Source organism: Panthera uncia, chromosome A2 (genome assembly GCF_023721935.1).
Source record: "Panthera uncia isolate 11264 chromosome A2, Puncia_PCG_1.0, whole genome shotgun sequence".
NCBI lineage: Eukaryota > Metazoa > Chordata > Mammalia > Carnivora > Felidae > Panthera > Panthera uncia.
This window is the reverse complement of record NC_064816.1, coordinates 43,267,549-43,285,210: the sequence shown is the minus strand read 5'-3', so window position 1 is coordinate 43,285,210 and position 17,662 is coordinate 43,267,549. Positions and strand designations below refer to the sequence as shown.

At 37.1% G+C, this 17,662-nt stretch overlaps 1 protein-coding gene across 1 annotated transcript in view; it reads right to left on the bottom strand.

Moving 5' to 3' along the window:
• CNTN4 (contactin 4) overlaps window positions 1–17,662 on the bottom strand; it is an 895,772-nt gene that overhangs the window by 27,486 nt on the left and 850,624 nt on the right. Inside the window, exon 14 of the mRNA XM_049642718.1 lies at window positions 295–470. Coding sequence (XP_049498675.1) covers window positions 295–470 — 176 coding nt within the window. The remainder of the gene's footprint in view (window positions 1–294; window positions 471–17,662) is intronic.

Here is a 17,662-nt window from a genome sequence, read left to right as displayed (position 1 = left end):
TTCCCCTGAGCTTCAGTTTGCTCGTTCATACATAGCATGGAATAACTAGCCTATAGCATTGCTGTGAGGGTTACGAGGACTGCCATATAGGCTCCACTAAGTAAGTGGAGCCATGTTGATCAGGCAAAAAGGAGCAGGAATTAACCAAGAATTTCTTAAAATAAGGTGCTTGAACAAAATGATCACAGAATAACCATACATTTCTTTTCATGTTAGTCTAAACAAGTTGAGTCACTTTTGAGAAGTTCAGTTGCATACTGAATTTCCCGTAGATAGTCTGATATTAATACTTACCCCCCCGACTCTCTCAAAGTGGTCCCCATCTTTGTCAAAGTCTATCAGGTGTCCATTAAATGACCAAGTAAAGATGATGTCCAGCGAGTGATCATGTGTTACCTGGCATGGCAGAACAATACTTTCTCCAACAGTGACATCCATACTGGAAGGGGGGACCATCACCCTTGTTGGATCTGGAGGGTGAAAACAAAGGCAAACAAACAACAAAGCCTGAGAGCTTGTGTGGAAATAAAATGCAGGATCCAAGAGCAGGATAAAACACTAAGTAGTTTTGCTTTATTTTTTCTTAGGCTGTGACCAGCAAACCTCAGTCATCTGGGAAGCTGAGACTCAGGCCAGGAGGTCATTTTTAATATGAAAAGATGAAAACACTCATTATGAGAACCTTCACAGAGCAACAAAACTCAGCTGGGGAGCACTGAGGTTAGATCTCAGAAGACACTCACAGAAGGGCCCACTTCTGGCAGTCCTGCTCAGAAATTGCCTCTTTAAAAAGGTTTTCATATCTCCCCAGTGTCACTAGAAAGCAGTAATTCAGTTGAGTACAAACAGGGAAAAGCCATGTTAATTTCAAGTTTGGCTTTTTTTCTCCCTATTATAAAAGTGATAAATGCTTAGTATGGGAAATTTAGGAAATTCAAGAAAGTTAAAAGAAGGGACCAACAAAACCAAACCAAACAAATCCTACTTACTATTTTACTGTCCAGATAAAACCTCTATTTTCATTTTGATATAATTTTCCTCTGTCTTCTTGATTTATAGTTTTTTAGTTGTTTTGCATTATTGTAAACACGATACACATATGATTTATCTTTTTTCCTCTTTATCCACATATTTTTATAATCTGCATCATGTACTATTAAGTTTATAGTCTTAGTCTATTTGAAACTAAGACATTTTAGCAACTTTTATTATAAATGTAATATAAAAATTCTGTAATGAACTCATTGACAAAATTATATATATTTGTATATGTAGATTACATCTTTAAAATAAGAAAAAATTCACTTCTAAATTTACCCTTTACATTATGATTTTAATTGAAAATGAAATGGGCTTGTGTAGCTGAGACAGTTTATAAACCCCAATACTACATTCACATGCCAATGATCTTTTATTTTTCCACTGCAACATTATTTCATAAATGTTGTCAGAGAGTACAATGGTGGAAAGCAACTTGAATTAAACGTAAAGGTCACATAAGTACCTAAAGAATGAAATTCTGAATTCAGCCATATTCCAGAAATTTCTCCGCTCTCAACCAAATCAGACAAAATCAACCAAACAAACCGTAATAAAGAAGACAAATCAGGAGCGCCTTGATGGCTGTTGGTTAAGCATTCAACTTCTGCTCTGGTCATGATCTCATGGCCTGTGGGTTTGAGCCCCGTGTTGGGCTCTGTGCTGACAGCTCAGAGCCTGGAGCCTGCTTTCGACTCTGTGTCTCCCTCTCTCTTTCTGCCCCTTCCCCACTTGCACTCTCTCTCTCTCTCTCAAAAATAAATACACATGAAAAAAATTTTTTTTAAAAAAGAAGACAAATCAAAAGCAAACAAAACAATGAAAAAATATTAATACCCTTCAATATTCACAGGATTGTATTTCAGGCTGTGGGGTATATAAATATTAATTAAGTGTACCTCCCCAACTAAAATCTCAGCTGGAAATTTTGAAATGATATCTCATAGAACACGTTTGATGGGCCTTACTTTCTAACAACACATACTAAACTTCTTTAAAGAGAGTATTTAAAAGAGTTTTTCTGCCCTCTTCTTATCCAACCATGGAAAGCAAACATCTCAAGTCATTAGAAAAGGAAAGTCTGTGTCCATAAACAGATTATTATCTCGGGTTAAGATATCCTTTTGCTGTTTTCCAAAAATAGGACAAGATCATAAATGGATTGGTGTGTTTTCGTTCATTGCTGTATGAGTGATGTCCACGAAATGAGCAGGTACAAACAGGCATTGTCAGATAAGAGGTAATGGGAGGTAAAATCCTTTATTTTAAAATCTGAGGCTTTACAAGTTACATAATCAACATTTGCTCTATTGATTAACTGACCTGCAGCTATAGATACAGATTGAGATTTTTAAATGAGGGAACGAACTGAGAGCAAAACATCTTAGAATAATTCTCAGTTTTAAATTTAAATTTTCCTCATCTATAAAATGGAAACTGGAATGAATGATTCCTGGTTAAAATCATAGGTGTGTATGGTTTTTATTCGGCAAGCTTTTGCCTAATTTTCCTCTAACTAGCTGTCTACTGATTTCACAATTTAGGTTCTTATCTTAATGAACCTCCATTCATTTGTTGATTTATCATCCACCAATTGTGTAGTGTGTATTGTATGTATAACCATGTCTTGGTACCAAAAGAGATATAAAAAAGAATGAGGGAATAAAAGCATTCATAATAATGAAGTGAGCCACTTACATTCCAGACACTGTATTAACACTTTACGTGGATTATTTCATTTATTCTTAAGAAATAGGTACTATTATCATCTCTACTTAACGGATGAGGGAAACCGATGCCTAATAGCCGTTAAGGAACTATCTACTGTGCTAAGCTGCCTCCTTTCATTTAGCTGAAAACATGATATCCATTCGCGAATCATCTAGAGAACAAGTCTATGGGCATAATACAGCAATTTGTACTCTTGCTTAATTCAATAGTGAATTGAATTAAATGCAGAAGAAATTCCGAGAGGGATGTGGGGTGAAGACAGTTTCAGAGGGCTTTACTGCAAGAGTAATGAAGTTACTACCTTAACAAAGTATAAAAAACAGCAATGACTTTATGCCTAAAATGCTGGCTCCAGCTCTAAGCTTACACACCAGACTTCTGAGAGCAGAGTCAAATGTCCAGGCTCAAGACCATAAAAATGTCTTCGCTCCCTACTTCTGACAACTTCTGGGTGAGCAACAAGGAGTTGGCACATGTTCCAAAGCCTAGAGTCATATGCAATTCTGGCTTGCACTTTTAATTGACATTTGTTTGCTGAAGAAGTGCTCATCCCTTTATGCACATGTATGGATTGGGGACAGATTTTATTATCAGTGAACTCAGTAGCCGGTTAACCAAGGACTAGAAAAGTTCCCTAAATCAAGGATTATGCTGGTACAGTCTGGGCTGACAGCTGCTAATTCATTAACTTAACACTTGTCACCAATTCATGTTCTGAGCCCTCGAGCAGCAAGAATCAATGCAAAGCAAACCATGCAGTATATACACACCAGAGAGGTCTCCTTGGGACTAGAGAAAATTAAACTAAAGAGGTTGAAACCTCATTATCTAGTTGGTTTTCTGAAATTGTACGCTTGTTCAGTACTCTTGCTTTCTATGTTGTGAATTCTGATGCTTTTCACTTGATTAATTTCCTTAAATCTGAATACAAACGCTGTACACAAATAAACAGATGGCTTCTTCAAAACAAAACTGTCTCCCCTCCTTCGGTTTTAATTCATCAAGATGAGGAAGAACCTATATTTACGACTTCTGTTCTGAAGAGTCACTCCAGCTATTGTTCTGTGCATAGAACTCTCAAAGGCAATTAGGACTCAAGATGTGAATTGATGTCTGGATTTGGATATAATTAAATACCAACAATAAACATGACCAACAACACACCTAAACTTTGCTGCTTGCTCTTGGTTCAACCTGCAGAGAATGATAAATTCAGAACTCCAGAAGAATGATGTTTGAAATGTGTATATTTACCAAGTGTTTAACCCCCCTAAAATAAAATAAAATAAAATAAAATAAAATAAAATAAATAAAATAAATAAAAAAAAATAAACATAAAATATATGTTCTACATTGTTTTCTATAATAGGGACAGAATGTAAACTAAGTGCTTTGTTCTAAAGAGCATGACAACCACGAGAGAGACAATTATGTTCAATTCTGTTAATGTTTAGGTCAACAGTTAGATGCATAAATTACAACACTTATTATCCAAGTCATATTTTTTTCAGACTTTCATTGTTGATGGAAAAGCTTTCTGATCCAGGGCTTTTATTATTTGTAAAAACAAGTACCTGTGAGTCCACAGGGTAAGAATTCTATTTTGATTTTGCTTCCCCTATACAATACCAACCCTTCCTTCATTTCAGTTGATAAATACTTTCATTCACAGTGCCAAGATATTCACTTGGTGACTGCCAGGAAAGTACTTAATGTGTGTTTTATTCCTCTTCATTCTTCCTTTTGTTAGTGAATTTCTTCACTATAATGGTTTTGATGATGCCTTTTTAGTTAGGTTGTGTCTTCTTTTTTAAATTCATTTTTATAGATGGAATTTTAAACATGGGATTCTTCAAAACCATGAGGTAGTCAAAGCTGACAGCTCCCCTCAAATGACACAGGGTGAAGGGCCAGAGAGCTATTTTTAATAGTTAAATGCTACAACAAAGATGGTTGGTTAATTTTCACGATAAATCTGGAGGTAGCATCCTAGGACTGAAGTGCACTCTTAGTTGGTCTCATCTTTGGAATAAAAATAAAACCTGTGTCTGATGAACTATATTTATCAATTCTGCACAAAACACACATCTAAAAGGAATACCCTAAACATGAGATGAAAGTCCAAATTCACAGTGATTTCAAGCTGGACCAATTCTTTTCATTTAGGATGAAATGTAATAGGGATAAAGGCAAAAGGTTACCCTTAAAAAAATCAGCTACAAAAGTACAGGCTGGAGGAAGATTGGATTGGCAGCTCATGTAAAAAAGACTAGAACATTTCAGTGTCAACAGGGTCTGTGAAGCTGCCAAAAAAAAAAAAAAAAGCGAATGTGATCTTAAGTTGCACAAATAGCGTGTGGTATTCCATCTTAGAAAGGTAAAAGTTCCATTGTATCTTGCATTAATGAGACCACAGCTTGCTAGGAACAGCCTTTGGCTTCCTTGGCAGATTAGTGCACGTAGGGTAGTGAAGCACCTAATAAATCTATAACAGCTAAAATAACAAAATGTTTGAAACAGAAAGAGAAATTAGAGGAGATATGAGAGTAGTCTTCAAATATGTGAAGGCTTTATAGGCAGAAGATGAACTAAACTTATTTTGTGTTGCCCTAAAGTACAAGGTACAAAGAGGTATATTCTGGTTCTGTGTAAGAGAGAACTTTCCAACAATTTGACCTTTTCAACAGGGAAATGGGCTGCCTCAGGAAAACATGAATCACCATTTCTGAAAGTATTTTAGTAGAGGTAGGCACCATTAGAGAAGATATGTCAGGTTACACTGAAAGCCAGCCAGGCTGGATAAAGCCTATTAGAGCTCGGAAGACGGATGCTTCCCTGACCGCCCTACTCACTAGTGATCCTTTCCTTTAGTGAAGCTTGTCAGCATCAACTATTTTATTTCTTCAACATTCAACCTGAGCATTGTTGAAGACTATCATTTACATATATTCAGTTTCTCCCCTACAATCAGGTTCCTTGGGGTCAGGGACCACATCTTATACTTTTATAATCCCTGCAGCCTAGCTCTGTACCTACTCATGAGGGCTGGTTAAGATAAATTGTTGACAAACTGTAAATGGTGGTATTGGTTAATGATAAACATAAGGCCCTGAACCTTGAAGTGCTGTAGATTGGGAAGGTATTGTGCTGATTTTCTTATTATGTACATAGAACATAAAAAAGGAGCCACCTAAGGGTTCATTCACTCTATATACTCTGGCTCTTCCTCTGTGTTCATTACTGACTTTTGCCTCTAAGGCGACATTTAGGGTTTATTTTTTTCTTGCTTGTAAAAAGCAATTTATTTAAAAAAAAATTTATCTCTGAATAATTTCAAATTTACACAAAAGTATCCAGAAATACAAAGGATTCTTTTACCTTCACACAGACCCCTCCATTGTTAATATGTTACTGCATTTGTTTATTTCTTTTCCTTTCTTTCTTGCATGTAATGGTATATAATAAATAAACCTGATATTATGTATAATATATAATGTTTACTCACTATCATTAGCCTTTTGCTTAACCCTTTAAAAGCAACTACATACAAGAGATCTCGTTACCCTTAAACATTCCAGCACGTATTTTCACAAACAAGAACACTTTCCTAACAGCACACAACTCTCCAAATAAGGAACTCAAAATTGGTACATCACCATTTTGTAATCGAGATCTTGTTCAAAATTTGCTACCTTTCTCAGTCCAGGACCTTATCCAGGAATGTGTGTTGAATTTAATTGTCATGCTTCTTAAGATTCCATCAAGTTAGAACGTTTCTTTAGCCTTTCCCTACCTTTCAAATCTTTGACAGTCTTAAACAGCATAGGCCTTACATTCTGTAGGATTATTCTCAACCTGGATTTATCTGATGTTTCTCATGACCTGATTTAGATCGTATATTCTCAGCAGGACCAACGCTAAAATGCTGTGGTGTATCTTTTAAGTGCATTGGGTCAGGTGATGTGTTGTGAACTCATCTTCACACTGATCATCTGAACCCTGATCATCTGGTCATGTTGGTGTTTCTGGTTTCTCTACCTCGTATTGAACAATTTCCCTCCGTGTAACTGATTAGAATTTTGTTGGGGGGGGTATTCTGAAACTGTACCAATTTTCTGATATTCATCAAACCTTTACCCACAGACTTACGATCTGTTAAATATTCTTGCTTGAAGCAACCACCTCTGTGATGGTTGCTGAATGGCAAGTCTGTTTCCATCATTCTTTGTACATGTAGTAGATGACTCTTTCCTTTAAGGAAGAACTTCTCTCTCTCTCTCTCATGTTTATTCATTCATTCATTCATTCATTCATTCATCTGTTTACTCTTGGCTTCCTATTTGGGTGGTAATACATTACTATTGTTACTTATTTTGATGATCAAATAGTACCCATCTTGGCCAGTGGGAGTCCTTTTAAGCTGGCTCTTATGTCCCTGTGACATTATGCTCATTTGTTGAATAGTTCCTTACTTTCTGGCCCAGTAAGATGTTCCACGCACATCTTACACTTTGCTGTAGTGCTTAAAACAGCAATTTCTGTAGGGAGGACTGGTTCTTTTTAGTGGAAGATGGTTTTGATAAATTAAGATGTGGACACCATGTGTTTATTGATTCTAGGACCATTCAGCCAAAGAGCTGAGTGCCCACACATACCTACACATGTATAATACACATATACATCTATAATTTTTTCTAGATCTTACCCTCAAAACATTTACTTATTTCAACTCAACACCCAAAAAATAAATAAAAATGGGCAGAAGATATGAACAGACATTTCTACAAAGAAGACATCCAGAGGGCCAAAAGACACATTAAAAGGTACTCTACATCACTCATCATCACCAGGGAAATGCAAAACTACAATGAAATATTGCCTCACACCTGTCAGAATGGTTAAAGCCAACAACAGAAGAAACAACAAGTGTTGGCAAGGTTGTGGAGAAAAAGAAACCCTCATGCACTGTTGGTGGGAATGCAAACTGGGCCAGCGAGAAAACAATATGGAGGTTCCTCAAAAAGTTAAAAATAGAACTACCCTACAATCCAGAAATCACACTACTGGGTATTTACTCAAAAAATACAAAAGCACTAATTCAAAGGGATACATGCACCAATGTTTATAGCAGCATTTACTATAGCCAAATTATGGAAGCAGCCCAAGTGTCCATTCATAGATCAATGGATTAAGTAGTTGTAGTAGCTATATATAATGGAATATTATTCAGTCATAAAAAGGAATGAAATCTTGCCATTTGCAACAATATGGATGGAGCTAGAGAGTATAATCCTCAGTGAAATAAGTCAGTATAAGAAAGACAAATACCATATGGTTTCACTCATATGTGGATTTTAAGAAACAAATGAACAAAGGAAAAAAAAAAGAAAAAGACAAACCAAGAAACAGAATCTTAAATATAGGGAACAAACTGATGGAGTTTCTTCCAGAGGGGCGGTGGGTGGAGGAAATGGGAGAAATGGGTGATGATTATACTTATCGTGATGAACACTGAGTAATGTATAGAATTACTGAATCACTATGTTGTACACCTGAGACTAACATAAATTTGTTTGTTAACTATACTGGATTTAAAATTTAAAAAATGAAAACAAAACACCAAAAATCATTTACTTATTTGCTTAATCACTTTATTTTTTGTTCAGCCTAACCAATTCCCAACTTTGTCAACTGTCCCCTCGGCCCAGCATTTCTGCGCCCACATTCAAAACTATCCCATGTCCTGGGATTTTGGGCCCAAAGACCCACGTCTCCATACAGCTCTCCAACCCATCTTACTGCCCTGTATCTTCAGCTACTATGCAGACTCCCCTGTGTTGGGAAGGGAAGGGATTTAGGAAAATAAGAGAATGGAATGGAAGAGAAATGGGACTTAGATTGTTTTAGCATTTAAAATATAAAATTTAGGGGTACCTGGGTGACTCAGTTGGCTACGGATCTGACTTTGGCTCAGGTCATGATCTCATGGTTCGTGGGTTTGAGCCCTGCATTGGGCTCTGTGTTGACAGCTCAGAGCCTGGAGCCTACTTCCAATTCTGTGTCTTCCTCTCTCTCTCTGCCCCTCCTCCACTCATTCTCTCTCTCTCTCTCTCTCTCTCTCAAAAATAAATAAAAACATTAAAAAAGAAAGAAAAAGTTCTTAAATCTGGATAGAGATTCCTCACCTCCCCTAGTTTCCCGGCAATAGCTGTGACCCATGCTCTCTGACTTTAGCCATAAACAGCTTTAACTGCCCAAATATGCTGATGAAATAATATATATTCAATGTATCATCATCTAGATAACATTAGGCATCTACACATTTGGTATTTGTTTCCACCTCTCCATTGTGGTTATAAATTATTGTTCCCTTGGAAATTCTGTAGATGTGTATGATTTCTTTTAGACATTTATTTCTCATTAAGATTTGTTTTCTAGTCAGCAACTATGTCTACAAATTGAAAGTTTAAAAAATTTTAAACATATGCTATTTTTCTCTTTATCTTACCTCTCTTTTTGGTAACACAAAATGTGATTTGTTGTATGAACAAGGGAAAGGGAACCAGTTGAAGAAGTAATGAAACAAAGATTTTATCTTGGTTGAAGACAAGGAAACCTGCCCTTTTTAGGTAGTGGAAAAAAACACAGCAATGGCACAGGGCACTTTCACGAGTCAAGGTTTTTAATCGATTCATGCCAAAAAGTACCACCACGTAATATGGCGACCTGGTTCTTTGAACAAGTTGTGCAACTTGATAAATGACATCAGAAGAAAACACAAGGCAAATTCCGACTCCAGTCGGATTGAGAACAAATGGGAGCCTTTTGTAAAGCAATTGACAAAGCACCCTTGAGCAGAATGTTTACCAGTCTATTTCTAAGGATGAGGGAAAAAACACAAGACAGAGCAGTTTAATAAGCCTGGCAGCAACAAATGGACACTGCTATGCACAAGCCAAATGAGGGTGGTAAAGTAGAGGTACTTGGGAGATGAGCAGCCAAATGATAATCAACCCTATGAGATTTGCTGCTCAAAATGGGTGGCAGAGAGAACCTATTTCGTTATGACACCAAATGCTCTTGGTTGCCTTTCAGGTCTCCAAATTGGTTACAACAACTAATAATACGGTTTTGTTTTGTCTTGTTTTGTTCTTCTTAATGTTTATTTTTTACTTATTTTTGAGACAGAGAGAGACAAATTGCAAGTGGGGGAGGGGCAGAGAGAGAGGGAGACACAGAATCCGAAGCAGGCTCCAGGCTTTGAGCTGCCAGCACAGAGGCCAACGAGGGGCTCAAACTCACAGACCGCGAGATCATGACCTGGGCTGAAGTCGGCACTTAGAACTAACTAAGCTACCCAGGCACCCCTGTTTTGCTTTTCAATAAAGCAGTTATAATATGTCTTAAAATTATTCATGGTCAACCCATTTCCTCTTATTTTCACCTGCTACCAGGGAAAACAAACCCCCGGGTTTGGGATTTGTGCCATGTTTTAGTAGGAGGGTTTCTCAGCTGGGATGTCTATCTAAATGGAAAGAATTTTCTGCAGTCTAAGCTTCCTCTATGAGTGAGGATACTCCTCAAACAAAGTGGCAAGCAATAACAAAGGAAGGGGATATGCTAAATTTACCCTCTTATATTTTCTTGTGAAGCTTTCTTTACAATTGAAAAGGAATGATCTAAACAGACTCTTGGAAAAGATTTTCATTGACAAATCAATTGTATGTTCAGGTTAAGGTATAGTTAAAATTACTCTATGACTTTTTTTTTCTGCAACAGGAGATTGAAAAAAAAAAAGTGAAAAATTGGAACCACAGGTATCTTTCAACCATGGAGAAACATTCTCATCAAATAATAATTAGAATTCTTTCTGTTTGTGAAGGAGGGATTACAGGTCTGTTTTCTTCAGCTACTCTACATGAGTAACTCTCCCTTATGAGTCGCTGAGCAAAAAGATCCCAAAGAAAGCCCATTAGTGTCAGTGAAACAAAGTAAATCCTATTATAGACAATACATAAGAATGGCACAATGAGGTCTTTGCTGATTAAAGGAATACATTATTGTACCTGATGGACATCTGGTTGTATCTACTGATACAAGGTAAGAGAATATTTATCTAAACTGCAAAAGAAATGAAATGTACACCTTGAGGCAAGGACAATGAATTCCATAGACAATGCCTTCCATTGTCATTACATGCAAAGTAACACCAAGTGCTCATTCATAGCTTGCTACATGAAGAAGGATCAGTATCTGGTCAGTAGGTGGTGCTGAATCCTCAGCAGAAAGAGAAAGCATCCCTCCTTTCTGTTTATCCTGCTCCTGTCAGCAATTTTCTACATGTTTTCAAATTCCTCAGTTTAAGGACTCTGCATCTTGGGAAAGAGGCAATATTTCTCATTTTAAAGCAGTGTTTCTTTGTTTGCTTATAGATTTGAGAAAAGGTCGCTGAGGAGCATATGAAGCTTAAAATAGAGGGTATTAACTATCTTTGTAGACATTATTAGTGACCCTCCCTTTATTCGATGCAGGAAGGATTGATTTATAAAGCTTTCTGCAAAACAAAAGCAAACAACTCCACCCACCCTAGCAGTCTGAGTCACTATTGACTAGCTTGTTTGGGGGCTTGTCTAAAGTTCTAAGTGAAATTTTTCCTGAAACCCTTCAGGATGGACAACTATTAATAGCTCCTAGGCCCCTGTAATTGCTGAAATGCCCCTTATGTACACATGGCAGATAAGACATCATTTAGCTAACGAAGGTTCTTTCTCTGCTGCAGTGCGCTCTACAGAGTGTGATCTGTATGCATATTCAATGAAACTTAAAGAAAGGACAATGAAAACTAGGAGAGTCTTCAATTAAGATTTTGTTAGTGCCCTTCGTTTTGAGGAGAAGGTGGCAAATAGCTGGAAAACACACTCTTCTGGGAAGAACTACTTTCTGGGGGTAGATTTGAGGGTCACTGCACATTTGGTCCAATTTTCCACACCAGAGATAGGGAAACTTTTCTTTCTATTGAGAGTTGCTGACCCAGAGAGGAAAGAAAAAAAAAAATCAATTGAGAAGTATAAAGCAACTTGTTTTATTTTTAGAGAGATGTTTACAAGTTTTCATGCCTTTTAAATTAGGTACAGGGGACATAAAAATCTAAACATTTATCAATGAATTTAAAACTCAGACCTAATCTACGTAAAAGAGAGTGGGTTAGGGGGAGAATGGGAAAGCAGAGACAGGAAGAGAAGAAGAAAATACTGAGAAACAGAGCAAGAAAGACATAGGCAGAGAGCAGCAGAGTCCTTTGCTCCAAAACACCAAAGAGATCATATGCTGAATAAACGACACTCACACAGAAAGAGAAGGCACACAGTCACACAATTCTTGGAAAGTGAAAAGGCATCCTTTTCTGGAGCAACATTCCATTTTGTGGTTTTCAGGATATTAAAATAGAAACCTTGGCCAGGCAAGCTGTATCAGTGTAAATACAGTCATTTACAGATAAGTTGCATCTTGCTACTCCCACCTAAAAGGTGCTTGGAATTTAGGCCACAGTGCTAGTTTGACCCTAAGTCCCACATTTCCCTCATCTTCATTGATTGTCCTCTACAATGATAGCTGGGCTTTGCCATGATGATAAGGGAAGCACTCTGGTGCTAATGTCATCTAAAAATGAGGAGTGAAGATCAGCATTAAAAATCGGTCAGATACTTTAGAAAGGGATTTATTAAAGGCAAAAAGAGGAACAATATTCTGGCTAGGCCTTGGTTAACTGAAAAAACAAACAAACAAACAAAAAACTACTTCTTCATTCCAGAAACAAATTACTTGAATTAAAACAAACACACAAAAACCCCTAGGGTTGTGCGCGCACATCCAAATGTCCATTCCTCAATAAATCTTTTAAAACTTTACAGGAAATGTACTCACTTCCTAGATTATCCATTAGAATCTAAGAGCTCACAATTATTAGGGAAAATAGAGAGACAAGACTCTGACCTAGTTGTGACAAGTATGTATGTATTACTCGCATGACTCAGGCCAACTCCCTTGGGTGTCCCTCTGAGCTGTGGTACAAAAGAGTGAACAGTTTTGCAAATTACTGCAGCATCAAATAGACCAATACTCATATAGAGATATGTAAAAAAAAAAATCAATTCATTTTTTTGTTAGAGCAGGTGAGATAAACAAGGTACAGGGCCCTTTGTAGTTGTAGATCATTGTGCAGTTTCTTATCCATTTCCACCATTCTCTTGCACCTTAAGACTGACCCCCAAGAGAGTTGCTTCTGCATTAGGGAGGGAAGCAAACAGGCTCAAAGAGATTGTCTTGCATTTGGCTACCATGTTAGGACATGCAATTTTGTACATCGCTAGAGACTACCATTCATACAGTGAACAATGTTCACTTGTACAACATGGCAGCCAGTAGAATACTCTGCCATTTTTATCCAGGGTGGAGGCTACCAAACAATGCTGCAGGGTCAGAAATAAGTTGGACATTCAGTTCTCTGGAAAGAAGCCAAGGCCTGGAGCTTATCTCAAAAATGCTAGCTGGCAATTATTTCTCATAGAATAAATGACACTTCTTTTAGTGATGCATTGATGTTGACAAAGGTTTTGCTAAAAATAGCAGCATGATGAAATGTATAAAACAATCTATGTAGTGTCTTAAAAGCCTAGTTTCAGGTTTGGCCAGATAGCACTGATTAAGTTTATAACCACCAAGATGTCATTTGACATCTCTCAGCTGTAGTTTTCTCATCTGTAATTTGGAAGTGATGGTATTTGGCATCCTAGGATGACTACGAAATTCAAACTGGGGCAATGGATTGTAACATGCTTCATAAACCATAAAGTGCTACACGAGTGTGAGATGCTATTCTTACTGTTACTCTTGATGCCAAAGATTTGCTTGGGAAAGAAAGGAAAAGGAGAAACTTATTTTGAGGATAAGAAAAGGGTGACAATCTAAGGGAAAAAGCTCACTGTAGTAAGTCATAGCTCCAAGACAGCTGTTGGCTGCTTAATAAAAGCCAGTGAAGATGACAAAGTAATTTCTGGTTCAAGCATGAATGCTCAAGTACTGGAGCTTATGTTCGATTGCCAGATGCTTCAAGCTAGTAGCTAAATCCAAAGAGACCAAAGGCACTTCATGCACCAACAATATCCTGCCTTCTCAAGTCAGAGGACTGCATAAATGCACATTCCAAAAGGAAAGGATGTCACTGGAAAATTAACCAGGAGGAGGAGTCATTGTGAAACTGATCGGAAAGGTGGCACATAAAAAAAGAATCATTAAACCACTAGCTACAGGAAAAGGTAAAACACGAATAGAAAAAATGTAACATCTGTAGGGTTGGGCGATAAAAAGAGACAACACTACTCTTTGCTAATGATGAAGGTGACCATTGCTCCTGGTGTTGGAAGAGGTTGCATTCATTTATTATTTCTGGAAAGCTGTCAATGGAATACTTAATGCAGGTGATTTAAAAGAGATTGTTAAAATGTTTACCTTTACTACTCTAAGGGTTAATGTTGCAATACATTTATCAAGGTGGTAAAGTATTTTGTTTATTACATTTTCCCTTTTGTTTTGTGGTTATCTAGTAGATTATTTATATGAGGAGAAAAAATAGAAAGTAAGGAGATTTCCTATGCATGCCTAGTTCCTATAGACTGGAATTATCACTTCAAGTTCCTGGTGAAATGGTGCTAATACTATGAGGGCCAACCATAGCTGAACTCTACAGTTATTATCATCATTTCAGTTTACATATATTATGTGTTTATATGTGCCAGGATCTGTGCTAAATAGCTGCATTCATGACCTCCCTGAAATGTTAGCATTGTGAGGGCAGAAAACAAGTCTTTCTTGTTCAGCACAGATACCTTCTACATAGTGCACTTACTGACACAATAGGTGCTCAATAAATCTCTGTAGAATGAATAAATCACCAGCAGTTACACTTTATGACCCTATGATATAGGTATCATTATTGTCACCATTTAATAAAAGATGAAGCCAAGGTTCCCTAAGAGGCTAAATATATTCCCTAAGGTCACAGACTTCATTAGAGGGAGAAAAAAAAAATTCAACCTCCAGTGTGGTTGACTGCAAAGCCCTGTAAGTTACTGATTTCCATTCCACTATGACTGCAGCTCACTGCCTGCTTTAATTCATTGTGAAAGAGGGGTTTGAGTTGCTGCCAATGTTTAGGTATAAATGAGCTTTGCTTAATTTTTCCTTTTATTATGATAGAATGTGACATGACATGATGTGTTGGAACCAGAGGTACTTGTAGGACTCAAGACTTAGGAAGAGGGAGAAAAAAACCCCCAGGAATTCAATGGAGCCGAGCTTGATAAGGCGAAAAAAAGAACTTAAGAGAAGAAGGACAAGAAGCAGCTTTGGGAAAGCCAAAAAGGAATCGTCAGACTTTATTATCAAACGCTCCCAAAGGTAGTAATGTTTTGGTTATTTATGGAACACAGCTCCGTAAATGAAGGCTCAGCCCAGCTCAAAAGGAAGCAAAAACACACGGATTTAAAACATTTCCAAGTAAAACAAAAATTCTTTTCAAAGTATTATATATTGGAAAATTGGACCCCTTGAATGAGAGGCAGTTTTGTTTACGGATTAACTATGTGAACAGTGAAGCCAGACTTTCTGAGTTTTAATTCTAATTCAACCACTTACTGACTCTGTTGATCCTGGGGGGAATCATTTCTCATACCTCAGTTTCCCCAGATATAGAGGGAAGGACAGCATATACCTCCTACTTTGAGGATTAAATGAGTAAATTAATAATAAAGTTTTGAAAACAGAGCTTGCACATAATAAATGTTAGTTGTTAGTAAGAGTCTAGCAGAAACAAAGCTGCTTCCATATTTCATTCCGTGTAAATGTCTAAATCCTTACAGTGCTTGACAACACCTTACCTGATCACAAGTGATGTTTCTGTTGAAAGAAATCCTAAGTAAAGGAATCTCTTTCAGGTATATAGATAGATACCTGCACCATGCCCATCAAAAGTGAAAATTGCTGTCTAGACTCTGGTAGCAAGAGGGTATATATTCTAGGTAGAAAGCCACTCTTATAAACCAAAAAACAGATTCTTACAGGTTAACGAACTGAGCTGAGGAGTTACAACTATCTGGATGCAAATTTTAGCTCTGCCAAGTATTAGCTGACTGATGATGGGGTAGGTCACTTAACTTGTAAATCAGTTAATTTGTTTCTTAGCTTGTGATAGTCCTATTCTGTATGTAATACTCCTGGAACATTTTAAGCATTTGATACAAGCTAGCTATCATCATCACATCATCATTTGAGCTCAACTGTACCTAGGTTCATATGTTGTAACTGCAGGAATTTCAAGAGAGAAACAGCTTCCCCAAACATGCAAAGATTGGAGAAGGGAAAAGCAAAATTTAGTTACAGAAAAATGTCTGTATAAATCTTCAAAGAAATATTGTGGGTCTCTAAGTAATGACAAAATCTGCCTCAAATTTATAAGGAAGCCAAAGAGGAAGTAAAAATGAAAGCTACTAAAAAGGATAGCAGATGCTGAAAACAGTTTGCTGCTAGTGAAAGTATCATAAGGACATTATCATTGTCCATAGACATTTCTTTGCCAGAACAGTGTACAAATACCCAGATAAATAGCACACGTGCTTTCCTGTTCATATGCTAGGGCAACACACTAAGTTTGAAGACGATCCCTGGAATGACATCAAGTCAAGAGATTATCATGCTTGTTGTATCCACATTGCAGGACCTCCATTAACTCTCTGGACATCATCAGACACTGTGAAAAATGCTGAAGACAGGACAATATGACCCTGAGCTGAGAAGATTAATAACCGGTGAATAACTAAACTAGCTCACTGATAGTTTGCTATGCTGATTTCTACAGCTATCTTAATGGATTATTTGAGTAGTTTATGGGGCATAGCCAAAAATATACTTCATTGAGGGACATGAAAGGTCTGAGCAAAGCTTAGGTTAGTGAAATCTTTGGCTTTAAAACATGAAATCTTTTGAAACTGTTGTTTTCCCCTATTGCCTTCTATTTTATAATTCTCCAGAGGCCAGAAATCACACAAGGACTAAGAATTGCTTTTGGGAGCATCAGCACAAATTCCCACAGACACGGTAGGATCGCTTACCTCACAGGGTTACCCTGAGGCATACTGCTTGTAACAGTATGAAGGCAGGGCACCAAACTTCTAGGGGCAATTCATTCTTCAAAAGGAGTCAGTAGAATTTACCAGTAAGTGAGATCTGGATTCCAGTAGAGAAGTGTACTTGCATAATGATAACAAGAGATCTGGAATCCCCATCATGTTAGAGGCTAGGTGTTATACACATTCAAACCCTGTTTCTTTCAAAAGCTCAGTCTAAATAATCATCCTCATATAGATAACCTAAGAACAGTGGCAATGGGACGTTAATAAGTCATATAAATTATACAGGTCTTGATTTCATAGGGCCTTCTCTTTTAATGTTATTTAGGCATAAAGAGCCACAAAAAAAAATTACATGCAGGGATAATTTTACCAGAATAAAATAATAAAAAAACAACAAAAATAATCACTACGATTATGTGTCAGACACTGTGCTAGCTTCTTTCCATAAATTATCTCAGTCCTCTGCATAATAACTCTATTAGGATTCTGGGAACTCTCTAAAACTTCTTTAAACAGAAGTAAAGGAATGATTATTTTTTAAAGGCTTACGCCCATAAGAGAGAAGAGTTGGGCGGTATAACCACTAAAATTGGGGATGCTGGGAAGAAAGTATGTGGTTAACAGACAGGAAGACTGAATACTGAGCCAGCAGTAGGGAAATGCAAGAAGGAGACTGGCTTATTCTTTAGAATATTCTTCAGAGATTC